This window comes from Balaenoptera ricei, chromosome 4 (genome assembly GCF_028023285.1).
Source record: "Balaenoptera ricei isolate mBalRic1 chromosome 4, mBalRic1.hap2, whole genome shotgun sequence".
Lineage (NCBI taxonomy): Eukaryota > Metazoa > Chordata > Mammalia > Artiodactyla > Balaenopteridae > Balaenoptera > Balaenoptera ricei.
In genome coordinates, this window is record NC_082642.1 from 14082822 (window position 1) to 14105052 (window position 22231).

Below are 22231 nucleotides of genomic sequence, written 5' to 3' on the forward strand. Positions count from 1 at the left end.
ATTCCACACATGTGCAAGCATATCTGCAGGATAAATTCTCAGATGAGGTGTTGCTGAATCAAACGATATGGATATTTGGGCTTCCCTGGTGGCACAGTGGTTAAGAATCCACCTGCCAAAGCAGGGGACATGGGTTCGAGCCCTGGTCCAGGAAGATCCCACATGCCGCGGAGCAACTAAGCCCGTGTGCCACAACTACTGAGCCTGCACTCTAGGGCCTGTGAGCCACAACTACTGAGCCCACGTGCCACAACTACTGAAGCCTGAGCGCCTAGAGCCTGTGCTCCGCAACACGAGAAGCCACTGCAATGAGAAGCCCGCGCACCGCAATGAAGAGTATCCCCCACTCCCTGCAACTAGAGAAAAGCCCGCGTGCAGCAATGAAGACTGAACTCAGCCAAAAATAAATAAATAAATAAATAAATTACAAAAACGAAACAAAACAAATAGTATGAATATTTGACATTTTGATACCTTTTGCTAAATGACTCTACTAAAAGGTTATACAAATTTATACTCCCAATAGCCATTTTATTGATTAATCCTGCTGTGTAAAATATCTCTACTTTTTTCCGTGTTTGAATGAATATAGTTTCAGTTCATTTCCGCTGGGCTAGAGCAGTTCATAGTCTGGGCAGTATACATAGCCAGGCCTTGACCTCCTCCCACATCACTCAGGAGGTCTACATTTTCTAACTTCTGTTCCCCAAGTGCACCTTGCGCCTCCAATCCTTAACCCATTGCTTCAACAGTTTCTTCCATTTCAATTCAGGTATAGTGAGCATTTCTTGAGAAACAATCAGTGTCAGGTACCAAGTAGAACACTTTACATCTCTTATTACATCTAATCCTCAAAAGCAAGTCTGGGAAGTAGGCATTTGCATGCCCATATTACAAATGATGAAACTGAGCCTCAGAGAGATTAAGTGAACTAAGCTCATCTAATTAGTAGGTGGTATATTTTTATCAGATATTCTGAATTTGTTCTCCATTCTCCCCCTCTGGTGCTTTTCATACCAAAACTTAGGGCAGAGGAAAGGAAACGCACACCCTTGAGTTGTCTCTATGTATATCCCAAAGCTGCCTCCCCCGAGCAAGCCAAGTTTTCCTTGAATTCTCATATTTATATTAAAAATGCATACAGGTTTTGATTTTCACTTTTAAATATATCTGCATTTTAAAAATATTTAAAATATTTCAAACTGCTTGCTATCAAGTATAACTGAAACTCCAGGAAGCTGCCAGTTTCCCTTGTGGCTTGGTGAACCCTGGCCCACTGCTTCCAGGGCAGACAAAGGAGCATGGTTCTGTATGTTGGTGCCCCATGGAGAGGCTCCTACCCATCCTTCAAAACCCAGCTCATACGCTACTTCAACATCAAGCCTCCGTGCAGGGTCAGCAAGCCCAGAGTGGTGTCTCTGTCCTAGAGAACCATGAACTACAACGTAACCCTGTGCCTTGTACTGAAACTACACAGCGTCTTTCTTTTGACTATAACCTTCATGGATTCAGTCCATCTATCATATGTCTTCAAGAACTTTGCAACAGAGAAGAGGCTTGTTAGATTTCTAATGAACAAAGCGTTGAAGATAAGTGAACGCATTATTGTGTTAACCACTTTTACTTTTCCAAAAGAATTGGGAATTACCAAAATAATGAAAGCCTACTTGTGAGTCCCAACTTCTCTTAAACACTCCTAAGTCTTGCTTTAAGTAGTTATGTTAGCCTGGTTCTCCCTTGGAAAGCACACATTTAGCTTGCCCATGCAGATACACCCAATTCCCAGCCATATCCCTGACACATTCATTGACACTGGGCATGCCATTCATTTCTTCTCCTGTCTCTGGAAAAAGGGGATAATTGCATTTGCCAGTTACCACTCAGGAATGCTGTCAGAGTTGATGAAACTACGTTTCGAAAAGGCCTCTTTGGGAGTAATATGCCACATAAATCCCAGTCCCCTATTAAAGTGGTTCTTTTAATGCTTATTTATTTAGTAGTTGCCTAGAACACTGATATTTCTTCCTAGATAGTTCATATTGAGTTGCTGGATGCCTTAACACTCAGGACCAAACAGATTTTTTTTTTAATTAATTAATTAATTTATTTATTTTTGGCTGTGTTGGGTCTTCGTTTCTGTGCGAGGGCTTTCTCTAGTTGCGGTGAGTGGGGGCCACTCTTCATCGCGGTGCGCGCGCCTCTCACTATCGCGGCCTCTCTCGTTGCGGAGCACAGGCTCCAGACGCGCAGGCTCAGTAGTTGTGGCTCACTGGCCCAGTTGCTCCGCGGCATGTGGGACCTTCCCAGACCAGGGCCCGAGCCCGTGTCCCTTGCATTGCCAGGCAGATTCTCAACCACTGCGCCACCAGGGAAGCCCCAAACAGAATTTTTGTATCTATAACCTTCTGATGAGAATTAAACTTGGTACCTTTGCTTTCTGCTTTTGGAAGTTTTCAAGTTGATTATCTCTATCAACATGTCCAGGCCATTCCTAGCCAAATACCGGTGCATATTTGAGTTAATAGGTAAAACTACTGCATCCTTGTAATAGTTGAACATATTGGTATTTTTCTGTCTCATGTTATCTGGTATTTTAAGAATTGAATCTCAGTATTTAAAAATCTCACAGTTTTCATGAAGCATCCATAATTCTACCACCTGAGTCTCAGGTCGGTTGCTCCAAATTAGCCATTCCTTATATGGGACGATAAACCATCTAAGAACTGAATGGTCTGAATTTTTAAATTCTAGTAACTGTCTATAAATGTACTGTCCAATAGTTACTAGCCCCAGAAAATAAAAATTTCAGTCCCTCAGTTCCAGTAGCTTGCAATTCAATCGCTCAATAGATCATGTGACCCATGGTTACTGTGTTGGGCAGGACAGTAATAGAACATTTTCACATCACAGAAAGTCCTACTGGACAGTGCTGGTCTATAAAATTTGTATCTTAAGACTAATGTATTTAGCTGGAAGATTTTTAACTTTCTGCTCTTCCCTTTCACACCTGTCTTAGGTTTTTTCCCCCCTCATACTATAATGAAAAATTTTAATTGTTTGGGCCTTAAAAATAGTCTCATCTCCAAGGCCACAATTTGAACACAAAGTCTGAGGAAAATGACATGTGGAATCGCCATCTGGAGGTTGGTGCAGCGGCAGATCCAGCCCTTTCTGAGAAATTGCCTGGGTTTGGAGTTACTCCCAGAACTCTGATTTAGCAGTTCCCAAGCTTATAGCAAGTCTGAAAGGAACACAAATCTGTTTTGTATATACAAATAAATCCTCGTACGCTGCATGCCATTCTCAGCCTGCCAGTTTCATCTGGCTGCTCCAGAAAATATAATTCAATAACACATTAGTTAACCTGCATGCAGGGAATGGGGCATTCTGATTATTGAAATGTTCTGGTTGAGTGATTAACCTGATTTTTGCAGAAAAACTGCCAAGGCGAGGAATTTTCTGTCCAAGATGTTGTGCCACTGTAATTCTCTCTTCCAGATGGTCACGGCTGCATTGCTTCTCTCCTCCAGAACTCAGAAATACATCTCTTTGCTAAAAACTTTCAAATATGCAATTGATACACTCTCAAAGAGGCCTCAAAAATAGATCAATAATGGTGTTTCAGATAATCTTAGAAAAAAGAGTACACTTAGAAGGAAAAGTAATATCTTTGCCCAAATGTTACACAGTTGTAACACTAAAAGAGTTCCTAACAACAGGGCAACTTCTTCAAATAGTATAACTTCAAAATATTAATTCAGATATTTCATTTTCTTTAGTAATAAATACTTAAATGTGCTTACTAGATGTTAGGCAACGCTGCAAGGGCTTTGTAATTATTAATTCATTTAATTTTTATAACCACCTTAAAATTAGGTACCAGATTACTGTATTCATTTTCAAGATGAAGAAACTGGCACAGAGAGTTAGGGATGGGCCAAGCTGATCTTTCTGAATGCTCACTGGTACAAGAAGTTGTAGCATCAGTGAGGGAATAACTAGGTTTATGAGAGGGTGCCCAGCTGAGTTAGGTGGCTCCTACTTTCCCCCCTTCCCCTTCCCAAATATTAGAAGAGTAGAGTTGAGGGGCCAGTATGCGGAAAAGCTAAGAGGAACTCTGGCAATGCTCAGTTAGGCCCAAAGTAAAAAATGGGAGTTAAGAAAGGCTTTTCTTAATTTTTACTTAAGTAATTCTTACCTGTAATGTGTAAGGTTGTTAGGGATATATATAATTCATTCCATTTTAATAGATTTGTCTCTCAAAGGCAATTAATTTTTTTTTCCAATTTAGCAAATATATATTGAGCAATGGGCTAGCACTGGGAGGGATGAAAGCAGCACAGAATTGACTAAGACATCATTGTGATCCTTGATGGGTTCCCAATTTAACTGGGAAAACAGTCAAACGGAAACCGATAATCACGTAAAATACGTTATGAAACACATATGCTGCAAGGGAGGGTACAACGTGCTGAAAGAGCATAGAAGAAAGAATGGTCAGTTTTGACTTGGGAAATCAAAGCATGTTTCAGAGAGGAGTAGCTTTTGAGATCCAGCTTCAGAGATGAGTAAGAATTCAGGCAAAAAGGGGGAGGAGATTAGAAAGTATATTTGTGAAACCCATACATCTCAAAGATTTTGACGAGTGCTGTAATGGTAAGAAGCCCTTAGTGGTGAAATAATGAATGGCATTGTGTGTGTGTGTGTGTGTGTGTGTGTGTGTGTGTGTGTGTGTGTGTGAAAGACAGAGAGAGAGGGAAAGTGTGGAAGAAGAGAATGAGCCTAAGGAAGGTTTTAAAGATTAAATAAGTTATCATTTTCAGACTACCCAGCAAATAGCAGATATTGGATTCAAGAATTTCTACATCTCATTTCATTGTACTTCACACCAAGGAATTTTTTGCCAAGTTTATTTTAACATTTAAGTAAAAGCCAATAAACAGATACTAGAAAATCCAGTTTCACTTTCAAATGTGTTTTTCCAGAGTCCAGAAAATATTTTGAACTTCAGAATGGGATAAAGTGGGAAAAGTAAGACTAAATTTCTAAAAATGTTTTATTTGGGAAAACCTTAAATAAATCCTTGCCAGAGCTAAAATGTTGGAACACTACCAATCCCCTCAACCAGAAAAAAATAAAATAGAATTGAAAATATGAGGAATGAATAACTAATCACAGTAAAAGGAAAAGGTTTTCTTTGCCTAGAGAGGTTTCATTGAGGTTTTTTTGATGTTCTTATTAGCTACAGAATAGAGTGTAAGTTTTGCATTTAAAATATTACTTTATAGTTGTATTCAATTATGAATTTCTAAGTTTGCATTTTCTCTTATTTTCATCTTTGCTAATTTAATATAATGTTAATATGCCTCAGACAACCTTAGCAAGGGTGACTATAACAATTTTTTTAAACTTATTTTTAGTAGCCCAAAGGAGCATCTTCTTAACTATAGTTTTGTCTTTTCTGGCAGATGACATTTGATCCAGAAATCTTCTTCAATGTTTTACTGCCACCAATTATATTTCATGCCGGATATAGCCTAAAGAAGGTAAATATACAGTGATTGTTTTCTTCTTTTATCATTAAGTAGAGAATTTTGCCAGCACTAATGAAAAAATTTTTTTTATTTTATGGGTTTACCTATTTGGTAAGAATATCATTATCTTAGATCATATGTGATACAGATTCAAATCTGACATGCTTAGAATTCTTCTAAATCCTGCTATGTCCAATATACTGACCGATAGCCACGTGCCATTGAAATGTGACTAGTCTGAATGGTGTGCTTTTACTTTTTGGTTTTTTTTTTACTTTTATTTATTTATTTATTTTTTAATATTTGGGGTTTTTTAATCAGTCGTTTTTCTACAGTTATCATAGTTTATTTTATTTATTTATTTTTGGCTGCGTCGGGTCTTCATTGCTGTGTGCAGGCTTTCTCCAGTTGCAGTGAGTGGGGGCTACTCTTCGTTGAGGTGCACGGACTTCTCATTGCGGTGGCCTCTCTTGTTGTGGAGCACGGGCTCTAGGCACGCGGGCTTCAGTAGTTGTGGCGCTTGGGCTCAGTAGTTGTGGAGCCTGGGCTTAGTTGCTCCACGGCATGTGGAATCTTCCCAGACCAGGGCTTGAACCCATGTCCCCTGCATTGGCAGGCTGATTCTTAACCACTGCACCACCAGGGAAGCCCCTGAAGACGTGCTTTAAGTGTACAATATGCACTGGATTTTACAGACTCAGTATCAAAAAATAATGTAAATTATTTCAATAATGTTTTATATTGATTTCATATAGAAATGATAATGTTTGAATATATTGGGTTAAATAAAACATTTTATTATCAACGTTCATTTTACTTTTTAAAAACTTATTTTAATGTGGCTACTAGAAAAATTTTAAATGACATATATGGTTTACATTATATTTCTACTGAGCAATATTCTAGATGATTATAACCAAAGAGTTTGCTGTGAATTACATTGGGTTTACCCATCACCCATTGGGTGAGAACTTAAGATTGCTTTGCTAATACTCAGCTGTTGATGCTCATAGAGACAAAGTCCGGTTTTGCAGTTTCTATGCACTTGCAAAACATTACTTAGGTGCAGCCTGAATGCTCACATTTCCTAAATTAGTAATTCACATAAAAGTTTAGGTGCTAGCATCCCCAGTGCTGCAGAGTGAGGTTCTGGCCTGAATGAGTTTTGAGATGCAGAGGTAGTGCAGTTGCTTTTCTGCTGCCCACCACCCACTCCAGAGATTCCTAGGGCTCTCCTCCTTTGGCCTGTGGGCTCCAGCAGCCTTTGCTTTTTCAGCACAGGCCTGATTTTCTTGTGTACTCCAGGCTCCCTCTTTCTGTCAGTTCTGGCTACTCAGATGCCACTTACAGAACTGGAAGGGAGTTTTCCCAAGCAAGCATTTGAAAAGATTTAGAAAGCTAGACTTATTCCAGTCATCCTTCCTCATCCCCAGCCCCAAGACTAGGCATCATTTTGTGTGATTCATTAGAATAAACTGTTGTAGGTGATTAAGGTTTTGTTTCATCACATTCAGAAGAACTGTAAATCAGAGATCCAATAAAAGTCAAAAGACAACTTAAATCTTTTAGAATAGTACATTTAAAGTGCTGAAGGGGTTTCAGTGACAACAAAACTTCTGAAAAACTCTGTCTTCCTTTAGTCATCCCAGAATCCTGCATGGCCATTGCCCCAGTCCCTTCCCTCTCTCTCAGGTCCAGCCAATTCTGGCAGTAGTTTCCCTCATCTCTACCCTGTCACCTTCCAGGTGTATTTTTTCCCCGGTTTTTTTGAAATTTCTGTCCTTTGCTGTGTAAATCAGTTAAGCCTTATTTGTACAATAAGACCAGGAACTACTGCTCCAAAAACAAAATTTGCCTCAACAGTGAGGGAAGGGTGGGGCAATTTATTGCATTTATTTTTATTTCCTGTTAACACTAAGAAGAAAAATGCTGATGTACTATATAAAATATATCTTTTTCTCCCCAGAGACACTTTTTTCAGAACTTAGGATCTATTTTAACATATGCCTTCTTGGGAACTGCCATCTCCTGTATCGTCATAGGGTAAGTGACATTCAGAGCTCAAGTTCCAGAAGGCTGTAGGGCCGGTGCTCTGGAAATGTGGGAGGAATCTCACATTTCCTGGACTCACACTGACTGGGTGAATTGTCTATTTTTTTCAGTATATCACCTCTTTACACATTTTTCTGACTCAATTCCAAGGCTTGCGTGTCTTCTGACAAACACAAGTCTTCAAATCAAAGCAAACTACAATTAGACTGTTGGATTTTCTCTGTGAGTTTTGAACTTCTGACTTAGGGAATGTGGATAATTTGGTTTGAGTTATGTGAAGCCCGTTGCCTTTTTTGGCTTAAATAACGCAGATACGCACATCGCATTCGTTTTCCTTCTTCTTGGCAGAACCTTACCTATAGTTGATGGGAGTAAAATAGTAACTATACGTTAAGGGTTTTCTTTCTAAGGGAAAGTTTACAAGAGAGCAGTCTGAGACAGACATCTCTAAATATCAGCAGAGTTGTTTAATGCTGGGTTACACTGTAGAACGCAGACTTGTTTTTTTCTCATTGTATTTTATTGGTTATGCTGCTAAGCCCCAAGTCTAACTATACGGACTCTGGCTTGCAGCTCATCATAAAGCAAAATGTGGTACAAAATGGTGAAGCCAATCCAATTCATTTATAATCCTATCCAATACGTTAAATCTCCACTGCAGAAAACATGTACAGCTGCTATGACTACGGTGGCGTGGATGTCTTAAACTGTCGATACAGCCAGTTCTACCCTGGAATTTTACTGCATACAGCTGTTATATACCTAACACAAGAAACTGAGGCTAAAAACACACATTAGTCACTCATCCAGCCTTTTCCTTATGAAATGTTTAGTGTGTGTCACTGGAAGGCTAAGGAGCTATCATTACTTGGACCTGAAAGTGGGGAGCGGGTGGGGCTTATTTTGAATTCTCTGTTAAATTTTTATTGATTCAAGCCTAGAACAACTCAGGCTACATTATATGAAAATGTCCAGCATGGTTAAAGCGGTGAGGAAGCTGAAGATTTTAGCACCTGAAGGTGGAGGCTTGCAGAGATGTAGACTGGGGAGCCTTATAAAATCTGGACAACTAAGAGATCTATCAACTGTTTGTGATTGAGAGTCACAGTGGATTTGATCTTTCTCAAAGCTTGTTCGGGGCCGGGGGGACTTCTCTGTTCTGTGGGTATGCCATAGCTAAATATCCAAATTTCAAAGCTGGCAAGGGCCTCAGAGATCTGTGTAATTAAAACCCCTCCTTCTGAAGATGAGGAATGTAACATCTTGAAAGGCTAATTAATTGTTTCAGTCTCACCATCTATGAGAAGTAGGACGTTGGTCAGGACAAAATTCAGAACTTCTGCTCTTGATCCGGTAGGTCTTTCCATCTCCCCCCTCTTCATTTAGCAATTTATCTTGAATTTCTATACATGCCTAATATTATTCCTATACATTGACACAAGACTCTGAGATGTGTGGACTCTACAAATGATTATCAGTTTATAGCAAGATTGATCTTTAGCAGTTCTATAATATGGAAATCTGAGATTTATAATAGATCCGAATTCTAAACTTGTGGACAATGCTGTCAAATTATGGCATAATCAGTTTCATTATTACTCTGTTTCCTTTGCATAACTGATTTTAAGTATATATAAGTATGCATTTATATAATATGCTTTACTATTATTAAAAATCTATACATCTATTTTTAAAGCACAATAATGTATAGTGTGTGTGTGTGTGTGTGTGTGTATGCTTGCACTTGTGCATTGTATATAATTGACTTGTTCTTAAAAATTTCAATTCAAGAGATCTAGGGATATGTATTTACTGGAGTTGAGAAACTCTTCTAATTGATTTTTAAGGCTGTGATCAATAATTTATAATGAAAAGTGATTTGAATAAGAAGTACAGCCCTGGCAAAACTTTTAGAATAATGTTCCTTGTTTGAACAACAAAAACTTGTAGGGTGCCTTCCTAATGTGGGTCACTAGGTTAAAGTGCAGAAGGGTTAGATAGTTTAAAGATTTTAGGATCTTATCCAGCAAGGTAAGGGAAACCGTTGAAGAGCTTTAGCTAGAGCGTGACAAGGTCAGATTTATACTTTAGGAAGGACATTCTGGTGGCCATGTGAAGTGGGAAAAAGGCAGCAAAGGGACTATTTTAGAGGCAATTTCCAGACTAGGTTGGAAGTGATGAGGCCCTAGTCTTAGGCAGTGGCAGTAAAGGTGGATATGGAGCTATCAACTTGTTGAAATCTTGAGAGAATGAGGTCATCCAGGGCAAGTATGTGGAGTGAGAAAGGAAGGTACTTATGCAACAGCACTATTTGAAGAAAGGAAGAGGTGCCCACGAAGGACTAAGTACTGGGCCCAAGAAACAGGAAGCAAACCAGCAGGGAATGTATCTGGAAGTTAAAGGAAAAGGTAGATGGAGGGTGGACAGTGTCTAACACAGGGGAGGTCAAGTGGGATAGGCATAGGTCCATTGGATTCAACCCCTAGGAAATGATGGGTGACTCCACACTTATGCTACGGGCAGAAATAGAGGAAGAGTATTGGTAGGTTCTGTTGTTTGGGGTACTGTACAATGAGAAACAATCATTTATTTTTATGCTGTTCTCCAGATACAGTCAGAAATTTTGAAAGAAAGGCACACACTTAAATTCAGACCAAACTGACACTTTCATAATTTGGTGACTCCTGTTGTGAGTCACTCAAACTTACACTTAAGTCTTAGAAAATGACCAGTTATATTTTCTGATAAATTAATGGTGGTAAGAACAATGCAACAAACATTTATTCAATGCTTAATATGTACCATGCCCTTTTTAAAAGTACTTTACATGGATTATTTCATTTAATCCTCCAAATAATCCTGTTAAGTAGATACTGTTATTACCCTCATTTAACAGTTGAGACAGCTGAGGTTCAGAAAGAATAACACAGTGTAAGTAATAGGGCTGCTATTAGTAACCAGAGAGTTTGGCTCCAGAGTCAAATTCTTAATGCCAAAAAATGTGCTTTACTTCTATGTATTGGTATCACTAAAAAAATAGCATTTAGAATATTAAACTAAAGAATAAATGGTGTAAATCAGTCAATATTTACTAACATGCCCCTTGTTTCTTCATTTATCCCCTTAAAAGTTCTCACAGACATGAGAGATTTCTATTAGGGAACCCTATCTAAAAGAAATCCACATTTTTAAGGGGAAGAAGGGGGAGGCCTGAGTTTATGCAGATCTATTTATACTTGCATAAAATGGGCAAGAGGAGGGATTCAGGACAGTCAGTTAGATTGGACTCTGAGAATGATTTTGTAAAGGAGGCAGATTCTGGGTAGTCATTTAGTGAAGAGGGATGAGGTAGTTGGATTTTCCATACTCTCAAGTGCATTAGTCCTGGTGGGTATGGGGAATATTGTGCAAGTTTCCAAGTTAGAGAGTAAGTCTCACTGAGCAATGTAAGAGAATGTGGGAACTAAAATACTGGAGAGTCAACTGACAGATGGCCATGAAGCCCAGGATCAGAAATATATTATATTTTTATTTTTATTTTTAAAATTTATTTATTATATTTATTTATCTTTGGCTGCGCTGGGTCTTCATTGCTGCATGCGGGCTTTCTCCATTTGCGGTGAGCGGGGGCTACTCTTCGTTGCGGTGCGCGGGCTTCTCATTGTGGTGGCTTCTCTTGTTGTGGAGCACGGGCTCTAGGCACACGGGCTTCAGTAGTTGTGGCACCCGGGCTCAGTAGTTGTGGCTCGTGGGCTCTAGAGCACAGGCTCAGTAGTTGTGGTGTGTGGGCTTAGTTGCTCTGCGGCATGTGGGATCTTCCCGGACCAGGGCTCGAACCCGTGTCCCCTGCATTGGCAGGCGGATTCTTAACCACTGCACCACCAGGGAAGACCCAGGATCAGAAATTTATGAGAATGTGAAGGTCACAAAGAGTGATTGTGGAATATGAATGAAAACTCAGGTAGTGGGGTCATGGTCTTCTGCAGGTAAACACTGTAATCAAACTACAGGTTGGTTTTAGAGCTGGATTCAGAGGCTTTAGTAATTTAGATCATTGGGTCCATTTAAATGAAAGAGTTCTTAACCTTTATTAACTTCATTTCATTTCAAAAATTAGATGTAAATCATCTTTCATATTACATGGGAAACTTTAACAGTATCCTCCTGGCAATAAAGTCAAAGAAACCTTTAACGATTTTTTTATAGGATGGATTGTTCTTAAAGAATCAAACCATCTTTTCTAGTTTTCTCCCCTATTTTATCACTCAAGAAATATTTTAAATACATATCTGGTTTTAAATAAAACCCATGTGTTTTTGAATTATTTTGCTATTCATCTCCTTCATCTTTGGGGATTATTCCTTTATCTTTGACTCCATGTTTCCAGTCTATGGCCACACAGATGTGTCATCACAATGACAACCTACCTAATGCTTACTGTCAGCACATACATTTTTGTTCTAAGAACTCATTAGTACCCATGAAGTGCTTCTTCTTCAAGAGCAATGAAAATGATACCCTTTTAGCTTCTCTGTTAATGAGGAATTAAAACAAATGCCACAGTTTCAAAAATATTTGGAAAAAAGGGACATGGAAGACTTCCCTGGTGGCACAGTGGTTAAGAATCTGCCTGCCAATGCAGGGGACATGGGTTCGAGCCCTGGTCTGGGAAGATCCCACATGCTGCGGAGCAACTAAGCCCATGAGCCACAAATACTGAGCCCGTGGCGTGCCACAACTACTGAAGCCCGTGTGCCTAGAGCCCATGCTTACAACAAGAGAAGCCACCTCAATGAGAAGCCCGCGCACCGCAACGAAGAGTAGCCCCCGCTCTCTGCAACTAGAGAAAGCCCGTGCGCAGCAACGAAGACCCAACACAGCCAAAAATAAATAAATAATAATTTAGAAAGAAAGAAAGGGGACATGGATCTAAATGATGAAGAATGGGGTGTTAATGTTAAAACTAGCTCACTTTTTAAATCGCATCCCATGTACCAGACACTGACCTATGCTTCTATCTCATTTTATTCTCATAATACCCCTACGAGACAGGTACTATTATTATCCTTATTTTACATACAAGGATGCTGAGGTTGAGACTTGCTCAAGGTTACACAGTAAGTAAATGGTATTAAATGGCATAGCCAGTCTGGCTTTAGAACAGATACACTTAGAATCTCCTTGTCCTCCTCCTCCTCCTAAGATGATGTGTTATATTTCCTGTAGTGTTTTGCAATTAATAACTATATATGCCGGACAAACCAAGTCCTCAATAATTTCAGATTCTTGTAGTTATCATTATGGCTAGCAATTACGAAAAATCTGAATGTTTAAGAATGAGCTGTGATTATAATTGCAAAGTAGAAATGGAACCTGTCTTTTCTTACCGGAGGTAGTTGGAGGGATGGTATGAATCCATTTTACTTGCTTAGAATTGCTGGACTCTGCGTAACTCACTCTGGAAAACTTGGCTTCAGAAGTGTGAGGTTGTTTATATTATTCATATCAACATTCCTCAGGAATGTTGATTTTCCTGCTGGGCTCCTTAATATGCCACAGAAGCATGCCTGACACTGCCCTCTTGTGTCATCATGCCTGCTGAGCTGGGGACCCGTAGGTCTAAGTGCCCATGGTGCTGGTTCTGGAATCGATGTTGCTCTGTCCTTAAATGGGATAATGTATGCTGAGGTTCAGTAGTCTCAAAAGGCTGACTCCTAAACCTGGAAGAAGGAACAAGTGTCTAGAACCAAAACCTGAAGAGGTTTAGTTCATAGATGGAGACCGAGTGATACCTCAGTGCCTTAAGTTCTAACACTGGAAAGAGAATGACTTAGAGCAGTTCTTAATTCCTAATCCAATTCTTTTTTTTTTTTTTTCACACACACATACACTGTATTTTATTTTTACAAGAGATAAATAGACTGACACCAAGCATTGTACATGGATGACCACAACAAAAGCAACAATGATTGCAATTACCAAACATGAAACACACTCATACTATGTCATAATATTGGCATTCAGTCCAGTAATCCTCCACTGTAGCAGCTCCTTTACTTTGCAGTGAAAATTGCTAATCCAATTCTTAATCCAGGAAACACATACCCTTAAATGGTTCATAGAAGGACTTCAGGGTGGGGTATTCAACCCCCTGAAATCATCCATGAATTTTTCATGGGAGAGAGTCTGCATAGATTTCACTGTTTCATCAGCTTTGCTAAGAGATTGAAGTTGACAAAGAACAAGTATGTTTTTCAAAAGCCTAAGCAAAGAGAGGGTTGGGAAAGGAAGGATTTCACATATCTCCATATTTAATTAGAACTGAAGAATTCTCTAGACTTCATTCAGTGTGGCCATAAAGTCTGGAAATATGCATGCTATTATCTTATCATGTACTATAATGTAATAGCAATAAACTAGCTATTACGTACTTGTCCATGGTCCCAGACTTGGTGGCCATTCTGTATCCATGCGTAAGAGTGGAAGTGCCAGGTGGTAGGGTCTGCAAAATACTACTCATTTTTACAAAATAATGCAAAATCATTTCCAAAGCACTTGTACCAATTTTTCCTCTTAATTTTTGGCAATCTAATAGGTGTAAAGTGAAATTATACTGTGGTCTTTATTTGTATTTCTCTGATTGTTAATGAAGTTGATTATATTTTCATATGATAACTCACCAAACTTTTTGTCCATTTTTCTAATGAGTTGTTTTACCGTATTTTCATTAATTTGCCTGATTTCTTTATATGTTCTGCATGGTAGTCTGTATTCAGTTACATATGCCACAAATATTTTCTCCCAGTTTGTGTCTTGTGCTTTTACTTTTTCATGTCTCTTAATGAACAGAATTTCTTAAATTTAATGTAGTTAAATTTATAATTTTTTCCTTTATGGTTAACGTTTTTGTATTTTATTTAAAAAATCCTTCCCTACCCCAGAATCAGAAAGACATTTTCTTCTAAAGTGTTTTAAAGTTTTGCCTTTTGCAGTAAGTCCATTTTCCGGAATCGATTTTTGTGTATAATATGAAGTAGACATCCAATTAAATTTTTCTTTCTCAAAGGGACAGCCAATTATTCTAACATCATTTATTGTCTAGTCCCACTTTTCCCCAGTATCTACAGTTCCTCCTGTACTATATGTTGTGGTTTCTGTTTCTAGACAATTAATTCTATCTTATTGGTCTCTAATCTATCCCTGCAGAAATACCACACTGTCCTAATTGTGATGGCTTCATCATAAGTCTTTATATCTTAAAAAGAAACTCTTCTTCATGAGTACCTTGTCTATTATTATTTCTTTACTCTTGAATATAAATTTATTCCAATGTATATATTTATGAGTATATAATTTTAAAATTTATAAATACATTCTTATATACTTTGTACATATTTGTATAACTTATAACTCTATTTCTGAGTGTTTTCCTTAGGGACCCCCTTGCACATGTGCACCATGCATAAAAATATTTGTAGCAATTTTATATAATAATATATATATTATCATATATAGTTATATATATTATTAATATGTATATTATATGATAGCAAAAACTTGTAAACAACTCATATTTCATTAAAAGGAGAAAAGAGAAATAAATGTATATAATATTATACAGCAGTGAAAAGCAATGAAATAAAATTGCTAATGACAATAGAGGTGAATCTTGGAAACATAAGGTAAGATCAATAAATCAAGTCCCATAAGACCTTATTTTTATAATGTTCATAAATAACCAAGATTAAACAATGTTGCATAAGCATACATGCATATAGGTGAGAATGCATATATGCATATGTGTAGTAAATAAGGGAATTAAGAACACAAAATTCAGCAAAGTGGTAATTTCTGGGAAACAGGGAAAAGAATGGAATGGAAAGAAACACGTGGAAGAAATAAGTTATTGGTAATATTCTGGCTCGTGGGTTGGAGTGAGTTTCCAGGTATTCAATATACTACTATAATTTATAACTTGCATATATCTTCTATATATTCTCTTGCATGTGTCAATTGTATTAAAAAGAAAATAAAAGGGAAAACAAGTTGAAGGAGCTATTTAATAGATTTATAAATATAAGCAGCTTGATTACGTTGCTTACTTCCATTTCTGGGAAACTCAGACTCTTCTATTGTTTCTCTTCGTGTGTGTTTTAATAAGAACAACTCTGGCTGGCAGGCAGTAGCAGAGATGCAAAGGTGCCAAGAGTGTATTTGCCAGTATCCCCTGGTTAATTCTTATCAACCACAAAGCCCTCTGTTTTTCCTCTCTTCCCTTATCTATCTTCACCTTCTCTCTTCTTTCTCCCCACTCTCTTCCCCTCCATCCCAACCGTGTTTTTCTCACTGTCCCCTGAGACTCTGTCTGGGCTGCTGCTCTCTGAGACTCCATTTTCAGTAGGCTGCAACACAGCAGAGCTCGGGAGGCTGTGTTGAGTCAGCCTAGAAGGCCCCATGCCTCCTCAGTGCATTCATTTACTCTCTAGATACGGAGCTGGCACAGTAATAGCTGTCACTGGTGTCAAAGAGAAAAATAAATATGCTGCTGCCCTGACACAGCCAAATGAGAAAAAAATAATCTCTAATCTGTCAAGTACAGCCCGAGCTGCTTAGCAGTGTGGTTTCTCATATCCATATCACAGCAGGCACGGGCTGTATTTCTGGCAGCAAAGAGGAGAGTGAAGTTTATGAGGAAAAGAAACAAAAGGGAGGGAGGGAGGGACTGTGGAGAATATCAGAGATGTAGTTTGGAGGTAAAGGAGGTGAAGCCGTCAGAGCGCCATATGGATCTATGCATTAGTTACCACTTTACTCCTTCTATCACAGCCTTGAAGATGTCGGGAATAAGAATGACAGCACAGGACAGAGAAAAGTAAACAAATTCTGAAAGATTCAAAAAGGAAAGCAAATAAAACCTAACTCCAAATTAGGAAGAGAAATGCTGAAAATCATGTAGAAGGAACAAAATATGTGAGATTGTCGACATGGAAAAAGAGAAATATATAATAATAAAAAAAGTATAAACATAATTGAAACAATCTATTCTGAAAGACAATTTACCTGATAAGTCTTATTATTAAATAATGTATTCTAAAGATTCTAACTATGGGATTCCTTTTAAATGAAATATTCAAGTCTTGGAATTACCTAGTTTATCTTCATTCTTCAGTACCCTTGGGCACAAAGTCAAACATTTTTCTCAATTTGACCAAAATCTGATGGAGAAAATTTAAATGTGGCTCCGCTTCTACATGCACACACACACACCACAGCCCTTGCAGATAAAAGGTAAAAAAAAAAAGAAGGGAAATATATCAGTTATCTGTTGCTGTGTAACAAACCATTCGCCAAACTTAGTGGCTTAAAACAGCTGTTTTATTAGTTCACAATTCTGTGGCTCAGCAATTTAGGTTGGACTCAGTTGAGCAGTTCTGTGGTTCTCATCTGAGGTCACTCATGTGACCACAGTCATCTGGGGCTTGACAGGGATTGGGTGCTCTAACATGGGCTCACTCAAATGTCTGGTGGCTGATTCTGATTATTAGCTGGTTGGTCTGGGGACTCAGTTCTGTTCCATGTAACCTCTCGCTCCCCAGTAGGCTAGCCCTGGCTTTTTGCCATGGTGGTCTCAGGGCAGCATTCCAAGATGATGAGAACCGAAGTGCAAGACTCTTAAGGCTCAGTCCCAGAAGTCTTGCAATATCACTTTCACTGAATTGTATTGGTCAAATTATCACAAGAGCAGCCAAGATTCAAGGCATGGGGAAATAGGCTCCAGCTCTTGATGCAGGATGTGATAAAGTCACATTACAAAGGGGTACGCATACAGGGATGGGAAAATTATTGTGGTCATCCTTGCAAATATTCTACCACAGGAAGGAACTATAAAATATCTTCAGAGATATCAAGGTAAGAGCTGGCATTAAAAAATGGGACTCAAAACTTGGTGTGAAACCTATGGCTATGAAAGGAAAACATGATGGAGAATCAAGTTGACCTTAGAAAGGCCAACTCACCAGCCTTCTCTGTTACACTTCCTGATGTTCTGAAAAGAGTAGTAATGAATCTGTACCCTGATGACTTAAGTGATTTTCGAAGAAGTATCATAACATTCTATGTTTGGATATAAAATTTTATGCAAAAATATACAAAAGTTCAAAGGAAATAAAGTAGAGAGCATGGCTCACTAAGATTTTATGCTACCAAAGTAAATGGCATTCATGGAAAATTGAGCCCTGCTCAGCTAGAGTGGAGAATTATGGAAAAGTTTTATTTAATTTGAGAATTTCAGTTGCTCTGTTTCCCACCAGTGATGTGGAGAATGTGGAGGCAAAGGTGTGGCCATGTTAGCTGTAAAGGCAACAACATCCTTGCTAAGGAGGTTTCTTTCATGGCTGCACATCCCTTGCCAAGGGCTGTCATAACAAACCTGATTTGCATTCACTTTTGTCTGACTGATTGTGGTGCTTTGGGAAAGGGTGGAGCTTTGGAGATGACTAAAGCTTGATCTTGGCAGCTTATTCATTTTGCTTGAACAGTTTAAGAAGAAATAAGGTTAAGGAATTATGCCACATGGCCTTTATTGTATGTTTTCAGGGCCTTGAAAATTACCTTAAAAATGGAAACCCATGAATCTTTCACTATACTATAAGCTACATTGCCAAAACTGTCCAACTTACCTGTGTGCTCCTCCCCATTCTCCTTTCCCCCCATCCCCAGAGGTAAATCTTATGCTGAATTTTTATTTACAGTCTTTCCATGTGCTTTCGAACTTTATAAAAACAGTATTATACTTTATGTCATCAAGCCATTTTCTTTTTTCCCCCCACTCATGACTCTTCTAAGATTTATCCATGTTATGGTTTTCAGCTGTTATGGTTTTCATTTACTGTCATTGGTAACATGCAAATGTGGGAATATTCCACGCTTTACTTATTCTCTTATTGATGGAGTTGCTTCCATTTATGAATATTCTTTTTTTTTTATAAAGCTGCATTTATTTTTGTTCGTTTGTTTGTTGTTTTTGTTTAATTAATTAATTTATTTTTGGCTGTGTTGGGTCTTCGTTGCTGCACGCCGGCTTTCTCTAGTTGTGGTGAGCAGGGTCTACTCTTCATTTCGGTGAGCAGGCTTCTCATTGCGGTGGCTCCTCTTGTTGCAGAGCACGGGCTCTAGGCACACGGGCTTCAGTAGTTGTGGCACGCAGGCTCAGTAGTTGTGGTGCACGGGCTTAGTTGCTCCGCGGCATGTGGGATCTTCCCAGACCAGGGATTGAAACTGTGTCCCCTGCATTGGCAAGCAGATTTTTAACCACTGCACCACCAGGGAAGTCCCATCTATGAATATTCTTGTACAAGTCACCTGGGGCTCTTGTAAAAGATTCTTTAAACAATGAACTTGAAGTGGAATGTGTGATTCCACATTGTTTTCCAAAGTGGTATCCCTACCAGTTGGTGTGTTTCCATTGCACCACATCCTCACCAGTGCTTAGTATTGTCAGACTTCATGATCAATTTGTCTAGCCCTGTGACAGTATCACACTACTTTAATCATTGTTGCCTTCTAGTAATTTACTATATTTAATAGGAACAACCTTACCCTCCTCCCCACCACACACACCCTACAGTATTCCTTATGAGTGTCATAGCTCTTTGGATCTTTTTCTTTTACTGTAAAAATTTTAGAATCATCTCATCAGATTCTTTGACTCACTGTGTTGGTATTTTGATTAGAATTGCATCAAATCTATAGATCAGTTTAGGGAAAACTGACATATTTATGATATTGCCTTTCTATTCTTAAAATCTGATATCTCTTTCTACTTACGTTTTCTTTAAGTCTTCCAGTAACAGTCTTGCACAAATTTAACTGAATTTATTCCTAGGAATATTGTATTATATTATAAATGGTTTTATTTTCAACATTTCATTTTCTTAGTGTTGCAATTTAGCAGTCTTGAAAAGCAATAAAATGGCCCACTTCTAGCTGGCCTGGAGCTTGCAGTCTACAAGGGAGGCATTCATGAGGGAGTCACATGAACACATGGAAAAGCACAGCTACAGAGAGTGTGAGCAAAGAGAAGTGAATGCTGCAAAGAGATCAGGGACTTGGAGGATCTGCTTGAGGCTTGGGTCTGGAGTGATAAGAGCTCTGACGGGGTAGGTAGGGCGAGCTGTGGGAGCACACCAAGGAGGCCAGGAGAGGCTTCCGGGGAAATGACTTCTAACCTGAGATCTTACATTTATTTCAAAGGAGGAAGCCAGGAAAAGATCTGAGAGAAGACATTTCAGGCAGAGAGTATAGCACATGGGAGGCCAGCAGCAAGGTGAAACTTTAGTTCTGGCTTTCGTCCAGGGAGGCCAGAGTATGGATAGGAAGCAGTAGGAGATACACAGGGTGAGGGCAGAATTTTTCCTGGGAACCTGAGACCTTGTTCTGGAGTTTGGACATAACTCTGTAGGCTGTAGAGTGCTCAACAGGAGATATGTACTTTTAAAATTTCACTCCAATTGGAATATGAAAATGGATGAGAGAAAGTCAAGGTGGGAAACAAGAGAGCAGCTAGGAGGTGATGCTACTTTAAACCTGGAGACTACTTGGTTGGATTTGAGAGCTGATTGGGAGATGGAAATGACAGGACATGGCCATTCGTCAGATTTAGAGAAATAAAGGACATCATGGGTACCTGTCAATCTTGTGACTTCAACCATAAGCTCACTCTGAATTTGACTGTCAAATCTAGCACAGTTTGGACCTTATGTGCTATCCCCTTCCATCCTTGTCTTATGTTCCTTAAGAGAATTAACCTCTTGGTAATCATGCCCTTACTTTTAGTAAAAGTCAGTAACTATATTGCCAAGTGAATCAATGAATTAATGAAAAGATCTGAGAAATGTATATCCTTTGGTTGACAAAGAGGTAGTAGAAGTAACAAAAGTTTCAACAAAAGCTAGCTTTTTGGTTCATTTTTTTGGTTCCTGGCCTTGAACTGACCATTCTGCATTTACTATCTCATTTAATCTTCACAACAAACAGCAGAGATGGATAATTTCTGTTGTTCCCTTTTTGTAAGTGAGAAGTATGAAGCTCATATTGCTTAAGTAATTTTTCCAAGACGTGACTGACTCCAGAGCTTGTATGCTAAACGCATCCTTACAACTTAAGTTGCATCTTTGTACCTGCAGCAACACCTGGAGTTTCTTAGAAATGCAGTCTTGGGCCTCATCCCAGACCTCCTGAGTCCTAATCTGCATATTAACAAAAGCCCTAGGTAAATTTACTATGCTGCACTTCCAAACTGGTAGTGAGATTTAATATCTTACTTAGGGATTTAGTAAGAACAGACTATAGGAATCAAGATGATTTTAACTTGCGTTTAATTCATATTACCCAGGCACCACTGAAACTAAACCAAATCAATTAATTTCAGAATTTGTATCCACAAGATTTATATAGCTATCTGTGTCTGTGCACATATCCGAGTCAAATATTGTATGTGTGTTATGTAGAAGGTAATTGGTAGATTACTGTTAGTGGGACACATAGAGCCATCTCAGTGAGAAATGCCCAAAGTTCTGGTCTAAGGGTTTTAGCAGTATCAGTGTGGGAGGTACTCTACCTGATATAGCAATTATACTCTGATGTCATTAAAATGAAATAGCCCCAATAAAAGGAATAGAAGTCAATCTTAACGACAGCTCTGAGATGCTTTATTGCTCTATTTCACCCTTACTTACTAATTCCCTCTGCGTGAGAGGCAGCTATAAAGGTTTCCAATAGGTAAGCTACATTATCAACAGAATCATGAATATGAATGATGACATCATTGTTTTAGCATCAATGAGCAAGTTTAAACTTGAAGGTCATTGCTACTGGATGATAGGTACCTATGATCTATTTTTATATGATTCTTGACTATTTGCCCTGTGGTTGCATCTCCTTCCTCCTTGTGATTTCAACATCTATATGAATTTGACCTGCTTTTGACTGGATTTTTCTTCGCAACTCTGTTCTAGTGCTTGGTGAAGTGGATTACTCAATCTTTTCTTTAGCTTCTCAAGGATACCATATCACTTGGTCCCCCTCTTCGAATAAGGTGTACAACTATGAGAACTATTGACTCTAATGATGATAATTGCTTGCATTTATTGAGCATTTACTTTGTGCCAGCCACTGACATGCACTTTACACACATAAAACTCATTCATTATCACAACCCTCCATTTAAAGATTTTTCTCATCATAAGAATATACATTTTCATATTATTTACTAAAACAATTTTTAATTTTTCCTTAGAATGTTAAAAAGTTTAGCAAAATACTTTCACAAATATTCTTACTTACGGAATAGACTCTTGCTGGAATTTTGTTAATATACAGTAGAAGCTTAGGGTTCTTAAGGAAGAGTGTCCACAAAGACAAAAAATGAACCCCAATGTAAACTACAGACTTTAATTAATAATAATGTATCAGTATTGGATTATGGTAGATGAAACTGGAGGAGAGTGAAGGGGTATATGGGTAACTATCTTGAGATTTTGAATACTTTCTACTCAATCTTTCTGTAAACCACTCAAAAAAATAGAGTCTATTAATTAAAAAAAGAATGTCCACTTTATAAATCTTTTACACAACCTCTTTCTTTG

The 22231-nt window shown here is 38.5% G+C and overlaps 1 protein-coding gene across 1 annotated transcript in view; it reads left to right on the forward strand.

Moving 5' to 3' along the window:
- Window positions 1-22231, forward strand: part of SLC9A9 (solute carrier family 9 member A9) — a 536019-nt gene that overhangs the window by 35307 nt on the left and 478481 nt on the right. The window contains exons 3-4 of the mRNA XM_059920157.1: window positions 5469-5546; window positions 7501-7577. Coding sequence (XP_059776140.1) covers window positions 5469-5546; window positions 7501-7577 — 155 coding nt within the window. The remainder of the gene's footprint in view (window positions 1-5468; window positions 5547-7500; window positions 7578-22231) is intronic.